At 48.1% G+C, this 16,706-nt stretch overlaps 1 protein-coding gene across 1 annotated transcript; it reads right to left on the reverse strand.

The window, feature by feature from the left end:
* Nucleotides 1-3,588: 3,588 nt before the first annotated feature.
* On the reverse strand, nt 3,589-15,855 carry AGRP (agouti related neuropeptide). Its single transcript, XM_006028094.1, has 4 exons — nt 15,806-15,855; nt 10,931-11,119; nt 9,852-9,946; nt 3,589-3,856 (listed from the first exon to the last, which is right to left on the reverse strand). The coding sequence occupies exons 2-4, from the start codon at nt 11,103-11,105 to the stop codon at nt 3,665-3,667; spliced, it is 462 nt and encodes a 153-aa protein (XP_006028156.1). The 5' UTR covers nt 11,106-11,119; nt 15,806-15,855; the 3' UTR covers nt 3,589-3,664.
* Nucleotides 15,856-16,706: the final 851 nt, after the last annotated feature.

Consider the following 16,706-nt stretch of genomic DNA (forward strand, 5'->3'; position numbering starts at 1 on the left):
GCATTCCTGATTTCATCCCTGCATGCCCAAGCAATACTCTCATACTCCTCTCTAGTTCTTTGTCCAAGTTTCCACTTCTTGTAAGCTTCCTGTTTGTCCTTTAGCTCACTGAAGGAGTTCCCTGCTAAGCCACACTGGTCTTCTGCCATACTTGCTAGTCTTCCTTCACATTAGGATGGTTTGTTCCGGTGCCCTCAGTACGGTTTCTTTAAAGTACAGCCAATTCTCCTGGACTTCTTTGCCCCTCAGACTAGTTTGCTAGGGGATCTTACTCAAGAGTTCCCTGAGTGAGTTGAAGTCTGCTTTTTGGAAGTCCAAGGTCCATACTTTGCTGTTCTCCTTCCTTCCTTTCCTCAGGATCCTGAACTCACTCATCTCATGGTCACTGCTGCCCAAGTTGCCAACCACTATTACATTCCCTATCAATTCCCTGGATCAGGAGGGCGATCCAGGCTGACCTGGACAGGCTCAGCAAATGGGCGGACGAGAACCTGATAATGTTTAACACTGAAAAATGCAAGGTTCTCCACCTTGGGAGGAAAAACCTGCAGCAGCCTTATAGGCTCGGCAGTGCTACACTGGCTAGTACTACGGAAGAAAGAGACTTGGGGGTCACCATTGACCACAAGATGAACATGAGCCTGCAATGCGATGCTGCAGCTAGTAAAGCAACCAAAACGCTGGCTTGCATCCATATATGCTTCTCAAGCAAATCCCGGGACGTCGTTCTCCCCTTGTACTTGGCCTTGGTGAGGCCGCAGCTGGAGTACTGTGTCCAGTTTTGGGCCCCGCAATTCAAAAAGGATGCGGAGAAGCTTGAGAGAGTGCAGAGAAGAGCCACGCGCATGATCAGAGGTCAGGGAAGCAGACCCTACGATGACAGGCTGAGAGCTATGGGGCTCTTTAGCCTGGAAAGTTGCAGGCTCAGGGGTGATCTGATGGCCACCTATAAGTTTATCAGGAGTGACCACCAGTATCTGAGGGAACGTTTGTTCCCCAGAGCGCCCCAAGGGATGACGAAGTCAAACAGTTATAAACTACTGCAAGACCATTTCAGGCTGGACATAAGGAAGAATTTCTTTACTGTCCGAGCCCCCAAGGTCTGGAATAGCCTGCCATCAGAGGTGGTTCAAGCGCCTACATTGAACACCTTCAAGAGTAAATTGGATGCTTATCTTGCTGGGATCCTATGACCCCAGCTGACTTCCTGCCCTTTGGACGGGGGGCTGGACTTGATGATCTTCCAAGGTCCGTTCCAGCCCTAATGTCTGTGAAATCTCTGAATTCTTCCCTGTTTGTGAACAGCAGGTCAAGAACAACATGGTCCCTAGTTGACCTCTCCAACACTTGCACCAGGAAGTTGTCCCCAACGTTCTCCAAAAACTTCCTGGGCTGCCTGTGCACTGCTGTATTGCCCTCCCAGCAGATGTCAGGGTGATTGAAGTGCCCCAGGAGAACCAGGGCCTGTGACTGGGAAACTTGCTGTTTGAAGAAAGCCTCATTCACCACATCCTCCTGGTCTGTTGGTCTATAGCAGACACCCACCAAAACATCACCTTTGTTGCTCTCCCCTCTGATGCTAACCCAGAGACTTTCAACAAGCTTATATCCAGTTTCATACTGGAGCTCTAAGCTATCATACACAGCTCTTTCACATAAAGCACAACTCCTCCTCTTCTCCCCTGCCTGTCTTTCCTGAACAGTTTATATCCTCCCATAAGAGTGCTCCACTCATGGAAGCTCCCACCAAGTCTCTGTTATTTTGTCATAGTTCTGCGACTGTGTGAGGACCTCCAATTCTTCCTGCTGGTTTCCCAGGCTCAGTGCATTTGTGTATAGGCACCTGAAGTAGCTAGCCAATTGACTTATTTTCATAGGCGTAGCCCCCCAAATGCAGGGCAGCAGTTCAGCCACAAGGCAGCCTGGCTGCAGGCTTCTGGTGGCTGCAGCAGGGGTGGAGAGGAGAGCGGGCACAGCGGTAAGGGTGGGGAATGGAGCTGGGGCAGGCACTACACAGCTGGGGTGGGATGGGGCACAGGACTGATCTGCGAATGGCTCATCTGTGAGGCAGAGCTCCTGCTTCTACACACACCCCAGGAGGCACAGGGTACATGTGCCCCCAGATCTGCGTGGGCAGGCTGCCACTGTGAGCTGGGGCGGGCTGGGGCAAGGGCTGTGCCGGGCTCTTCCCAGCAGTGGCTAGGCCGCACTGCACTCAGGGCGGGTGGCAGTGGTGCTGGGAGGGGGCTGCAGCCACCCCAAAATTCGCCGTAACCCCGCAGCCCCCTCTCCCAGTGCTGCTGCCACCTGCCCCAAGTGCAGCACAGCCCAGCCCCACCAGGAAGAGCCCAGTGCAGGTCTGGCCCCAGTCCTCAGCAGCAGCCTGCCCTGCTCTGTACAGATCCGGGAGCACATGCCCCCCATGCCTTCCCGGGGTGCGTGCAGTGGTGGGAGCTGCCACCCTCTCTGGCCCCAGACCCCAGCTGAGGTTTGCCTGGGAGGAGGGCGGGGAGAGTCCTTGCATCCCCCTTCCCCCCCCCCCCCCCCCCCCCCCCCCCTCCCGCGGGGGGGGGGGGGGGGGGGGGCCTGCACGCGTGCTCAGCACCCCTCCAAATTATTTTCTTCCTCTGTCTATGCCTATTTCCTCAGGAAGAGTGAGACTACCTCCCCTATTGCCCCCTCCTGCTTGCACTTCTTCCAGGTCACACACCTCCCCACTTACCTCAGGGCATTGGTCTCCATCCTCTGGTAAGCCTAATTCAAAGCCCTTCTCACTAGGTTAGCAAGCCTGTAGCGAGCCTCCCTGTGAAGATGTTCTTCCCTCTCTTCTTCTGGTACATCCCATCTCTTCCTAGCAAATCCAGTCTCTTCCTAGCATGCTTGCAGAATTAAAAATAACCCAAGGCACCAAGAGGGTTCCTGGGACAAGAGAACACAGACAAAGTAGCAACCAACCACATAGTAGTCAAAGACTGACATCACCTCTCCCGCAGCAGCCACCCTGCTGAGATACTACTCCTAACCCAACGGTTCCCAATCTGTGGTACGGGTGCCACCAGTGGTACACATTAACAGATTTACTATAATTACTTTATATGACAAAAATTTGCTGGTGGTACTTAAGGCTGACCTGAAAAAATTGCTGGTGATACTTAAGGTTGTATAATTTTAAACTGGTGGTACACAATCTGTTAGAGCAGGGGTGGGCATAATGCAGCCTGGGGGCTGGATGTGGCCTGCTAGGCCATTCTATCTGGTCCGCAGGGCCCCTAAAAAATTTAGAAAATTAATATTTACCTGCCATGGGTTGCCTGTCATGCAGTCCTCAATAGCTTGCCAAAACTCAGTAAGCAGCCCTCTGCCCAAAATAATTACCCGTCCCTGTGTTGGAGTTTGGGAACTGCTACCCTAACACATCAGAGAAGCATGTCTCCAAAGGGCTCTTTTCTAATGGACCTAGATTGCTGTTCCTCATTAACAGGGAATTCCCTTTTAGAATCAAAGCAAAAGCCAGAGGCAGAACTAGCTGGATGTAATGATAAATTTGCTAATAGTTGTTTTATTGGAACTAAAAAACATAGAGGCACACATGGACACACCAGTTATTAACCCAAGGGGTGAAAGAAAGAAGGTGGAGGGGAAAGAAATCCCTCCAGAGCCAAAGCTAGTTCTTGCCACAGGGGAAATTGGCACTGATTTTCCTGCAGTAGCAGAAGGCATTGAAGAAGCGGCAGTAGCAGGTGGCACATGGATCACAGCAGGGCAGCTGATGCCCAAGGCAGGATTCCAGCAGGCGGACACATCTGCGGGGAGAGCGCTCCTCACGGTCCTGAGCTTCCAGTACTGCAGACAACACCTGAACAAAGAGCAAAAGAAAATGGCTTCATGGAGGAAACAATGCCTACAAATAGCAAAGTCCTTGGGAAGGAGCTGTGCTGTGTCCTTGTCAGACGCCCCACTAGCATGCTCAATGAATACAGGGAGTAAAACACTTGTAAGTTTTGCACTGAGGGTATGGGAAAATCACAGAATCATAGAAAATGAGGGTTGGAAGGGACCTCAGAAGGCCATCTAGTCCATTCCCCTGCTCAAAGCAGAACCATCCCCAACTACATCATCCCAGCCAAGGCTTTGTCTAGTCCGGTCTTAGAAACCTCCAAGCATGGAGAGTCCACAAACTCTCTGCGTAACCTGTTCCAGTGTTTTACTACCCTCCTAGTAAGAAAATTCTTCCTAATATCTAACTAAACTTCCCTTGCTGCAACTTGAGACCATTGCTCCTTGTTCTGTCATCTGTCACTACTGAGAACAGTCTCGTTCCATCCTCTTTCAAACCCCCCTTCAGGTAGTTGAAGGCTGCTATCAAATCTCCTTTTAGCCTTCTCTTCTGAAGACTAAATAAGCCCAGTTCCTTCTGCCTCTCATCAGAAGCCATGTACCCCAGCCCCCTCACCATTTTTGTTGCCCTCCACTAGACTCTTTCCAATTTGCCCACATCCTTTCTGTAGTGGAGGCCCAAAACTGAACATAGTACTCCAGGTATGGTCTCACCAGAGCTGAATAAAGGGGAAGAATCACTTTCCTTGACCTGCTGGCAACACTCCTGCCAATGCAGCCCACTATGCTGTTAGGCTTCTTGGCAACAAGGGCACACTGTTTGCTCATATTCAGTTTATTGTCCACTGTGACCCCCAGCTCCTTTTCTGCAGAACTGCTGCTTAGCCAGTCAGCCCCCAGCCTGTACCAGTGTATGGGATTGTTCCATCCTAAGTGCAGGACTTGATACTTGTCCTTGTTGAACCTCATGATTTCTTTTGGTCCAACCCTCCAATTTGCCTAGGTCTCTCTGAACCCTAGCCCTACCCTCCAATGTATCACTACTGCCCCCAGCTTGGTGTCATCTACAAACTTGCTGAGGGTGCACTCTATGCCATCTTCCAGGTCACTGATGAAAATACTGCACAAAACCAGCCTCAGGACCAACCCCAGGGGCACTCCTCATGATACCGGCTGTCAACTGGACATCAAGCCATTGATTACTACTCTCTGAGCCCAATGCTTCAGCCAGTTTTCTGTTCACCTTACAGTCCATTCATCCAGTCCATACTTCCTTAGGGAGCTGACCTTGCCTGTGGAATGTACATATTAGCTCAGGGGTGGGCAAAATGCAGCCCACAGGCCAGATACAGCCTGCCAGGCGATTCTATCCAGCCCGTGGGGCCCCTAACAAATTTAGAAAATTAATATTTATCTGCCTCTGGCTGCCAATCATGCAGCCCTCGATGGCTTGCTTCAAAACTCAGTAAGTGGCCCTCCACCCAAAATAGTTGCCTGCCCCTCTATTAGCTGCTTTAATAGGGGAGAGAGTGCATGTATCAGTCATAACTGGTACATCATACCAGAGGGATAGAAGGGAGCACAGTCGCCAGCTGACCTTGACTGAAGCAGTTTTGCTACCCAAACAGTTGTATTCCAACCGCTTATATTGGCATCCTTGGACAGCAAAAAAAGTATTACATCTGTCTATACCCCAAGGTTGGATTGTTCCAGTGGTCCTGCATTTTATGGGTCTTCAAGAGAAAAGGACAACATTGCCCAAGATAGCTCAGTGGGAGAAGAGAGGACTCAAAATATGAAAGCCACTTGCAAGTAATACATCTGCAGCAGCCCCTCTGACAGGCCCTACTCTGGCTGCACCAAACTCGACTTTCAGGACTGATGAGTTTTCCTGAGAGGCAGGGGTCTGCGTACTCTGCTGCAAAATGGATCTAAATTCCGTGACAAGATTCCTGGAGCCTGAAACTTCCATGGATATTTTATATCACCTTCAGTTGAATATCAAAATGTAGTTTGTAATGAATTAACAAGAGACTAACAACCAAATCCATATAGCAGCCTCTGGACTAATCATCCAGAAGTCAGGGCAAGGTGCCATCTTAAAAGCTAATTTGTTCAGAGAGGCATATGCTCTCATAGGTGACAGCCTGCTTCATCAGATACTATCTACCTCTCTGGACTAGCCTGCATGCCTATACTGGAGCAGGGAGGCTTCTCCAATGTGCAAGAATCCCAGCTTATTGGAGCAGACTCAATTAATTAATTGAGTCTGCTGGAGTGTGACAGTTACCACACTCAGGCAGCCTCTTGTGTCTCATGTATCAGCATCCCCACTCTTAAAAATGGTGGCAGGGGCACTTGAACTAAAGCTTGTTGAACAAGCTTTTGTTCAAGTGCCTCCATTGCCATTTTTATGTGCAGGGACACAGACACAAGACACAGCAGCACGTTAATAAGAGCAGCTCTCAGAGCTGTTCAAATTAAAGTGCTGGAGCATGTGTAAAAGTGCCCATGATACTGAATTTGATTTATTTTAGATGGTCCTCATATAATAGTTCTCGGCATGCTGCAAGTTTTGTTAGTGCATCAGACGACAGCATCTTAGAGGCCATTGGGGATAAACGAGTCAGGGTTTGGGATAGTTAGTGCTTGTGGCATTAGGGATGGCAATTGAACTGAGGGACAAGCACATTAGCAGCATGTCTCTGTTAAAATGATCAGCAGTAAAGCAGTGGGCAGTGTTGAGACTGACCCTGTCATCTTTTGGGTTTAGGAGGATCCTTTACCCTTTTTAGAGGACTGGTTTCAGGGTTTCTACATAGCTTTGGATCTGCTGCATTATACTTTAAGTTTCTTCATAAGCATGAAGAGCAGCAACTTCTTTTTTAAATGAAGTTTCAGCTTCTGGAGCACAAGTATGTAACGAGTAGTGAATTTGCCTGCCGTAGAAGTACTGAATACATGAAGCCCTGCTCAAAGTCGTGCGTCCATATAAGGATGGGCTCTTGGGATACAACCAGACATGTCAGCTGAGATTTCATAAGAAGCCTGAGGGAGTTTGAGGCCCCAAGCTCATGGTAATTGGATGCATTACTCCATGCCATTGAAAATCCAAGGCCAGTAGAAAAAAATGAGAGAGGAAGTTGCTGAGAGAAAAGACATAATTTACAAAGGGAGAAAATAGATGCACTTTGACTGCTGTGTTTTCCTCTCTAAGTAGGCCCAGCTACAATAGGCATTAATAGGCATCTTTACACAATAGGCACAATATGCATCTTTACAGGTGCTCTGGGTTGGGGGTGCTTTAATTAGAGTGGCTTTCAGAGCCACTCTAATTTTAAAGCGTCTGCAGCATAATGTGTATTCATTGTCCTGTGCTCCAAAGTGGCAGCGAGGGCACTTTTGCTAATGTTCGTTTGACAAGCTTTAGTTAAAGTGCCTCTAGCACCATTCTGAAGTGCGGGGATGCTGAATACAAGTGATGTGGAGGCTGCAGGAGCATGCTAATTAGCATGCTCCAACAGACTCGACTAATCAAATCTGCTCCAGTGTGTGCTAATTAGCATGTGTGCCCTGGACAGTTCAGGAACTGCAGGTCTTTGCCTGTGCCTATTTGGATGACTGACCCAGGCCCAGCATCTGGGAACTGGACCTTTATGAAGTAATGACCAATTCTCAAAATAAAATCATGGACCTTTTAATAGTCAGCACTTGGAATGGGTGTCAGTAATAGTGTAGTTGCTCACACTGCTCTTGACTAGACTATTGGGTTGTTATTTTTCTGTGGGATGAGTCTATATAAGGACACTTTAGCCGTACCCTGCCAGTTCAAATCTTAGGAGTAGATCATGCCCTCACAGACATGGCAAGTTTGGAATTTTGTTGTAGAGGAATGCCCATTTTCACAATGAGTAGTGCATATATGATAATACCATTTTAAACGTGGGTGTTCAGGCATAGCTTCAACAAAATATGGCGACCCTAGTAGGCACTAACCCTCATGACATGCACTCTTGAGTCTCCCATGCTGCATGCCAGACCAGCATGCACACATAAGCATGCACATTCCCTGAAAATGAATGGATATGACCCACAAAGTTATGACCTGGTCTACATTTTACTAAAAGCATGTCCATCCATAGCCACTTGATTTAATCAACGTTCTAGTAATGGCCTGCCAATTGCCTCCAGCTGCTCCAGCCTGCATGAAGGGCTGCTCTTCTTCATTGTAGCCTCTGCTCAGGGTTGCTGGAGCAGCTAGCGCCCATGGCGCTGCCCAGGTCACAAACTCTGGCCTGAGTTAATAAAAGGTTGCCACCCTCTGCTCTAGATCATTCAATAATTTACAAGAACCTAATTCCAACTTCCTCACAACCAGGATGTGTCTCATTTGTGGGGTAGCAATCCTGACATCTAATATTATAAAAGCCTTAGTCTGTCTGTCTGTCCATAACACTTTATTTGCACTCTGATTGACTGACTGAAACAACCAATGAGAGTGCTCCAGGAGTGTTCAGACAGGAGACAGTGCAGCGAAGCAAAGGCAGTGGGAGGAGGCCAGGCTAGCACAGCTGGCCTGCCCTCCCTCTCCCCCACTCCCCGCAGGCGGTGGGGAAGGAGCAGGGGAAGGTGGGGAGTGGGCCTGTTCCCCCCCTCCCCTGACTGGATGAGAAGCAGGGGTTGGGCTGGACCCGGGGGGGAGGGAAATGCAGGGGGGATGCAGAGCTGCCAGGCCCCAACAAAAGCCAGCAGGGAGGGGGAAGGAGATGGGAAGTGGGAGCAGGAGGGGGGGCATGGTGGCGGTACCCCACTGCCATACCCCGACAACAGCCCTGAAGTGGGGGGGACACAGGCCCAGCCCCAAAGAAGCAGGGGCGAGTGTGGGGAGAGCGAGCCTGTTCTCCCCTTCCCGTGACCAGACAAGAAGCGGGGGCAGGGCCAGATGCAGGACTCTGTCCCTGCCTGCCATGAGGGCAGGGAGCATGCTGCCACCTCGTCGCAGCCAGGTCCTGACAGAAGCCGGGGGGGGGGGGGGCTTCTTGATGGGCAATTGGCTAGTTTTCCTCATAAGAGTTTCAGCAGGTTCCTTTTCCCCGGCACACAGTATCTATATAAGCCTGCACCACTGGTTCCACATAAAGGCATTAGCTGCTTTCTTTATTCCCACCCCTTATAGTTTGTATTGTCTCATTAGTCTTTCTAACTGCACCTCCAAATCAAGCAGGGTTTTCTACTGATTTGTCTTCAGTGACACCAACACCCTTTTCTAGGGTTGATTTTAATAATTTAGGGCCCGGCCGAGTAAATGAGTAATCCAAATGTTTTCCCCAAATGCATGCAACTCCCTTTAACAACTCTGAATTTCATCTTTTATCATGTTGCCCCTTCCCCTTACTTGGCAACATTCTTCTGAAATTCCTCACTATCCTCTCTGGTCTTGACTGAACAAGAGAGCTAATCAGAAAGGTTTCAGCAAAACACGTTGCTGTTAGAATTGCCAATTCATCACAATTTGGTGGAGATAGTTCAATATTGACAGTCTTCCCCTGGAAACAAAGCAGGAAATGTCACCTGCCAGGCAAGGCTTCAGAACCTTCCTGGTCTCCTGCCAGCTCACTCATCTGACAGCCTGCCTGGTGGGGCTGAGGAGCTGGTGCTTTGGACACACAGGTACACCTGTCTCCCAAATTCCAAGGCTCATGGATACTCAGCAGCTCCAGCTCCCAAAGCTTCAATCTTCCAGCTCCTCATCAACCTATCTTGGTCTGCCTTGGTGCTGAAGCTACCCAGGTTCTGTGTCTTCTGCTGGGAGGGGCACTGCCTCAGAGTTGGGGCTCCCAGCCAGGCAAAGATTGGTAATTCAATTTCATGGAGAATTTTAAACCACTTAATGTTCATTTGGAATTGTTCCTGGCCCTAGCATATGTCCTAGTCCTCTCACACAGAGGAACTAAATGTGGCCCAGAGATCATGGAGAGGACTTTAATAACCATTCAAGTCTCAAAGGACATTACCTGTGGCTCCAGTACAGTGTCTTTCTGTACAAGATCCTCATCAGCAGCATGGAGCTCCACATCCATCCTGTCAAACTCAAGCCTGGGTAAAGTTCCTGTGAATTACAAAAGGGCTGGGGGTTGGTGCATAACAGCCATTATCTGCTAGCTGAAATACTGCTCCACTCTAGCTTTACCATTCTGACCATGTCCTCTCCACAATCCAGAGAGTAGGGGGAGGGAGAGAGAGACTAAGTGCTTAAAAAGTTAATTAAAAATGATGTCCCTCAAAGGGAAGATGAGTGACTATCTCTTACTGGCTACCACCTGCAGCCTCTGCTTGAGTTCTGCACAAGAACAAAAAACTCCTTTCCAGAACCCTTCTCTATTTTCAGGGAACCTGAGGTGCTTCTCCTGACCAACATGTTGGAAGCCAGGCATGCAACCAACAGGTCAGAACATGGGAGAACAATCTCATACTGTTATATTCCTACCTAATATCAACCATGACCACAGTAGGGGCAAGAGGGGATCCCATGGCCACCAGATCCCTCAGACCAGAAGACTGGAGTGGCCAAGAGAGGGGCCCCACAGTGCAGGAAGATCTTGTTGATTTTCATAGTATAAGGTGCAGCGAATGATCAGAAACAAACAGGTATCAGGTTATGTGCTTGGGTTAATGTGTGGATGTAGTGAGCATGGGCAAGCTATGCTTGTGAGGGATGCTAGACTATAGGGGGCCAACTCTGCCAGCAGTAGTGTTGACCTTCCAAGTGTTCCCAGCATGATCAAAGTGCTCCTGAACCTGAGCCTGGCTTAGGTGGAGTGGGTTGGCTGGGCAGAAATGGAACAGGGAGGCTTTCCCTCCTTGTGTGGCTGGCTCTTCATGACACAATACTGCCCTTCAGGGGAGGCTGCACAGTGTTGATAGGATGAACTGCACTGCTTCACATGATTTCCCTTTCTAGTACTGACTATGGATTCCCTACCTGTGAATCTGTAAAGAGTTGTAGGGCTGCTTGTGACTACAGAAGCATGACAGTGACTCAGGTTACTTGATAAGGCCTGAGGGAGAGGGAACCCAAAAAAATATTACTCACCTGAACGCTCTACAGGTGCCTCCTTGACTTTGTGCAGAAGGCTTGTGTAACCAGATCTGCCTCCCCCATTCACACTGGAGCTCATCTCCTGCAGGTGGTTGCTGTTGAGGTCAGAGGTGAGGATGGCCTGGATTCCCTGTAGCAACCCCCAGCACAGCAGCAGCATGTTCAGCATGATCCCCAGGGAACCTGCATAACAGAAGAAGCAGCTCATCTAAGGCCAAAGCTCAACTCATTTGCTCTCTGCAGGCTGCTTGTTAGGACACGAATTAAGCAGAAGCTCCAGACTTTTGAACCGATTGTCTTCAGTGGGCACCACATTGGGGAAGAAGGGGCATTAGGGGCTGGCTGTCTGTACTGCAGGCATGCATGTTGAAGAGCTTCTCAGTGTATTTATCTAGCTTGAAGAAAAGGGGAGGAACCAAAATAGAAGGATGCCTAGAATGGGCTCTCGTCCTGGAATGGGCTCTCATCAGTATCCCCAGAGAAGCAAAGCCTGAACTCAGTATTGTCAACTCTCTTGATCCTATCATGAGTTTTGTGATTTGGAGTGAATTTCTGGAAAGCCCCAACTGCTTGAGTCAGGTGATTGGATAAGACTCTCAGCTGTCCTTTCTAAAAGAGGCACTGGCTTCAGAGAAATGTGCAACCAGAAGTCTCTGATGACATGAAAGATACTTGATTGAAATCTCATGATTTTAAGCTAATCTCATAGTTTTTGGCATCTTCCCTACAATTTCTTAGCATTTAAGGTTGGCAGCACTGTAACCTGAGTTATGTTCCCCTAGGCTCTTATTAGTGCTTTGTGATGAGGATATTTAAGAAGTAGCTTTCATTCACCTTTCTCCTGAGAATTATGCAGTACTTGTTTAGCAGTGAATTAATTATAACATGACTGGAACTGGCATAGGCAATCATTTAGGATACAATTCCTTCCAATCCCTATGTTTGCATATATTCCCAGCATGCTGAAGCTTTGAGTCTGAACATTTTCACTGTTGTTCTCTCCCCTGCAGCTTATTATTTGAGGAAATGTTAAGTGAAGTCTCTTCAGTCATGGTAGCATTAGGAAAAGCCAGAAACAAGCCATTTTTCTTCCATCATGAAAAAAAAAAAATCTCAATAGCTTTATTCTGAGAGGGCAGTTGAAGAGCAAGTTGGAACTCCATATTCTAATGTTGGAAGTCCTTGGTTATTCTGCCAGATGGACCCATGCTCCCCCTTGCAGGACTGAAGGCAGCCACAGGAATAGAAACAAACTGGGCATCTTCTGGGGACAGTCACAAAGCTGTGACTTAGACATTTCCCTAAGCTTTACACAGGGGACTTCATGCTCTCAGTCAATGCTGCCTTAGCTGCTGGATTCTCCACTCAGACTTTTCTCTGTACTAACATTTGGCTGCATCAGTTTGTCCTCCCCAACAGTTGTAGGGCTACAGGATGTTCCAGCACCCTCCCTGGATAATGAGACAAGTTTCTCTAACCTTCACACTTCCTTCCTCTTAGGAACAACTGTCTACCAGCACTTTTATCTGCTCTTTGGTTTCACTTCCTTCTGCCTTCAATTTTTTCCTGGGCAGCAGGTGCTAGGTAGCATCATATAAGCCTTCAGTCCACACATGGCCAAACCCAATAGTCACCGGCCTGACTGATGTTTGGGTACCAAGGGAGCAAATTCACATGTGAAATGTAAGAGTCCCAATGGATTTGAATGCATGTGTCCAGACAGTTGGATTATGATGTGCAAGCTACTGTGTACAGAGTGGTGTACTCTAAAACCACAGAAAGGCTTGATCTCAGAGTATGCCAAGGCCATGAGCAGCAGAGTACACACAGTTGCTCACACATAGGCAAGGCTGGCTTCCAGGTAAATTCCTGTGAAACACTTGAGCTCAGAGAATGTGAAAAATGTCACTATCTTGAAAAGCCAATGTTTGTGTGTTTGCAGCCTGGGCTGCAGCCCCAAACAGCTGAAGTCTGACACACAGTAGGTTCCTCACTAACAGCTACCCATTCTAGTTTGACAGAATTCCCCTCAAGTAACCCATTTCCAAGCACTGCAAACATGCAGAGCAGTGACTACCTCTCACATTTATAGGAGGCTCTATCCTGTAATTCGGCTCAGGCACATCACTGACGCCAGGGCTGAGTGTGGCTCAGAGACATGGCACTGCGTGCATACCTCTACAGAGTTGGCTTGTGGAGCACACTCTCAGCGGGCTGAAAGGAGCAGGATTACTTCTCAAATCCAGTTGAAGCAGCATTTATCCTTTGACTATTTTGTTTGTCTGCATCACCACACAAACCAGCCCTAACCTTTCCCCACTCCAACTCATATCCTGCCTCTCAGCCTGCCCCTTGTGCCTCATTCCCCCACTCCACAGCTTACCTATATCCCTCCCTGCCCTATTACATAGTCTTCCTTCCTGCCCTGCCGTATGCCGCATCTTCCCCAGACCGACAACCTAGTCTATACATCACCCTGCCCCTCCCACTAACTAGCTCCTGACCTTCTCTTGCCCCACCTCACAGTCTATCCTGTAAGTCTCTTAGTTCAGCCCCAGTGGATAACATGCCACTTCCTTCCTTTCTGGCCCCACAATCTACACTCACCTGCCCTGCCTGCTTCCTTCTCCTCCCTTTCTCCAAATTCTTGTTGTTTCAAAAGTTCTATTTCCTCGAGGTTTTCATTGCAAGCCCCTCCAGTTCCTCTGCTATCTCTGGGTCTCCCACATTGTAGGGCTGAGTAGAGGATAGACAGGTTTTGTGGAAAGAGCAACCTGGACTGCTTGTCAAATGTGCCCATTTGGCTTCTGCAGGACTGTCTGCTGATGCTAAAAGCTGCTGGCACAATTATCCCAGGTGTTGACTTCAGAAGTGCAGGCCTATTTAATGAGAGAGACCATAATGCACATGAGGGTTGGCCAAATTGTGGATAGGAGGATACCTAGGGCATCAAAGAAAGAGCCGAGGCAGAGGAAACAGAAACATGAGAGGGAAAATATAATGTGAGGATAAAGGCTAAACTGGTGGTAAGTCTGCTGTAGCTGCAAGGTACTGAATTGCTTTATTTTAAAAATGTTCTTAATGAGAAAAGTAAAGGCTAGAGAGAAAAATAACCACTGCTGACTGCCAGTTCAGACCAAAGTTCTGGAAATCAGACAGCCCCTTAATGGTAGTCATTAGCAATGAATTGTTGGGGAGATCTCCAGTGCATAGTGGAGCTCCATGAAAAGATAGCACAACTACAGGGAGCAGGGTAGCTGCATTAGTGCAGCATTGCACTGGGGCTAATTACCCCACTGAAGAGCTGATACCTGCTATTGCAGATCCACTGCTCTGCTCCCAGTATCAAACCAGCTTGGGATCTCTGTAGAGATCTGCAGCATACCCTTTGTTTTCAGTGAGCTGGCTAATGAGACACTGATGTTACTGAGACATAAGAACCAGAAGAATGGCATAGATTGGCCAAACAGAAAAATGCAGGTATGGAAGTGGCTGAGGATGAGAATGAGGCAAACTGGGAAAGGGGAATTTGCCATGGAAGATGATGTTGAGAGGCATTGTGCCATGGACCCCATGAGGAGGGCCCTCCCCACAGGCACCCTCTTGTAACATTGGGCCTTGTATCTCCACTGCTTGCCTCTCACCTAGTCACTACCACTTGTGGAAGGGATTAAAGCACTCCTTTTCTCATTCCCTTTGCAGAGATGTGGTGGGGGGAGACAGGGCTGGGGTCCTGGGAATCTGAGCACTGGTTTAAAAAAAAAAAAAAGCGTGGGAAGCTCTGAGGGCAGCTAAAGAAAGCCCTGATAGGATTTAGCTGATATTATCTTCAAATAGCTTAGCTGATAGCATTTGAGAGAGAGAAGCATTGCCTGGACAGGGTAAACAGCACAGATGAAGAGCTGGAGGAATCATGCTTCAGCTCCAACTTTACACATGGGGTTGAAAGTAGAGGAGCACCAGAGAAATGGAGGAGAAAGGCAGGTGCTTAGTAGGCTAGTGACACAAGCCATAAGGAGCAGTCCATGTGCCAGGGGACTCAAGTTCAAGACAATAGTCCTATTTCAGGAAAACTGGTCCTGGTACAAGGATCTACAGCACAAGGTAGCATCTGCCAAGAGAACATGATGCTGTGGGAACATGTTTTATTGCTTCTGGGCTGAAATGTAGCTTGGCGTTCCTTTCTGAACAGAAAGCAGCCTAGCCATACCTATGTGATGCTGCCTTGCAGTGCCATTTCCTAAAAATTGGTCACTTCATCTCCTTCTCACCCCCATGTTTGCATTCTGTTAGTCAAGGCTGCAAGCTTATATGGGCAGGACCTGTTCTTGTCTTGTATGACGGTACAGCACCAAGCACAAGCCTTAAGGGTCAATGCAAACAGCTGTCAAAGGAACCTAACAAATACACTGTGTGAAACAACCCTGTACTGACCCATGTCCAAGTACCATAGAACCAGGTCTGTTTCAATGGCAGATTGGGATGGTTTTAAAAGTTCCTTAGTCACCCTAAAGTATAAATTACATAGTGCCTGCAACCTTTTGCCACCCAGCACTTGGACAGCAGTCACCCGGTCACTCACAGTCTTTATAGAAGGATTACACTATTCCAGGAGAGTCTGCCAGCCCCTTTCACTGCAAGAACTCCCTTAATGCAGCCCTTAAGAGCTGGAAAGAATTCTCCACTTTGAGGACAGCCTGAGTAAAAATCACTTTTGAGATCTACACACAAACACACACTTGTACACACAGTCACCCCATGCGTAGGACACCAACACACACTCAGAACAGTCAACTTGTGTACCTTCATACAGAGTCCCCACGTGCTAGAAATACTGTACGTCGTACCACACATTGCAATGGGGCTTACCGCACTCTGCTCTGCTGATCTCTCTGAGAAAGCTGCTACGTCTTCCTGCGTAGATGTCTCCTCTACATGTTGACTGGGATTTATATTGGGTTTCTGTAATTAAGTACTTCAGCCACATGACTCTGCTAACTACCAGGGAGGTGGGCTTCTCTGTAAACAGAGCTTTGTCCATATCTATCTATAGCTGCATGAGGTGGGGGAGTAGAGACTTGTGCTGCGTGCTTTATTGCATCCTGCTTGGCTCCAAGGGACGTATGGACCCATTTCAGAATCATAGTTCTCCCATAGGTAGGTCATGACCTCTGGAATGACCTTGCTGGGAATTATGTCCTTATCTCTTGGTGCTGCATTTGCCAGAATTATAATGTCACTATGCAGGGAGTTACAAAAAGTGCAACAAAACTGGACAGTGGGAGAAAATTCAATGCACTAAAGACTAGATCTTCAGCTGGGGTAATTAGTGGAGCTCCTATGGTGCCAATAGAACTGTGGCCAATTAACATCAGCTGGGCATCTAGTCCCATTATCTCTACTGGATTCAGAGCCATTTATACTTCTTGGGCGTTCTACACGTTCATTTATGCCGGCTTAAATTTACTGCGCAGTAAATGGGAATAAGCCGGTATCTACACATGCATGCATTAAGGCGCATTAATGCTGTGTGTGTACTGATTTAGGACTAAAGTTAGTCCCAAGTCAGTGCAGTAAGGCATGTACACGTACGTTACTACACAGTAACTAATCGGGCGTAAAGTTGATACCTGCATGATGCAGGTATCAAATTTATGCTCAAGTCAGCATAAATCACCATATTTACTGTGCAGTATGGGTGTGCACATGTTAACACGTGCCCATACTGTGCAGTCATTTCAGTTATTGTGCAGTAAATATGCATGTGTAG

This window comes from Alligator sinensis, unplaced genomic scaffold, assembly GCF_000455745.1.
Source record: "Alligator sinensis unplaced genomic scaffold, ASM45574v1 scaffold642_1, whole genome shotgun sequence".
Lineage (NCBI taxonomy): Eukaryota > Metazoa > Chordata > Crocodylia > Alligatoridae > Alligator > Alligator sinensis.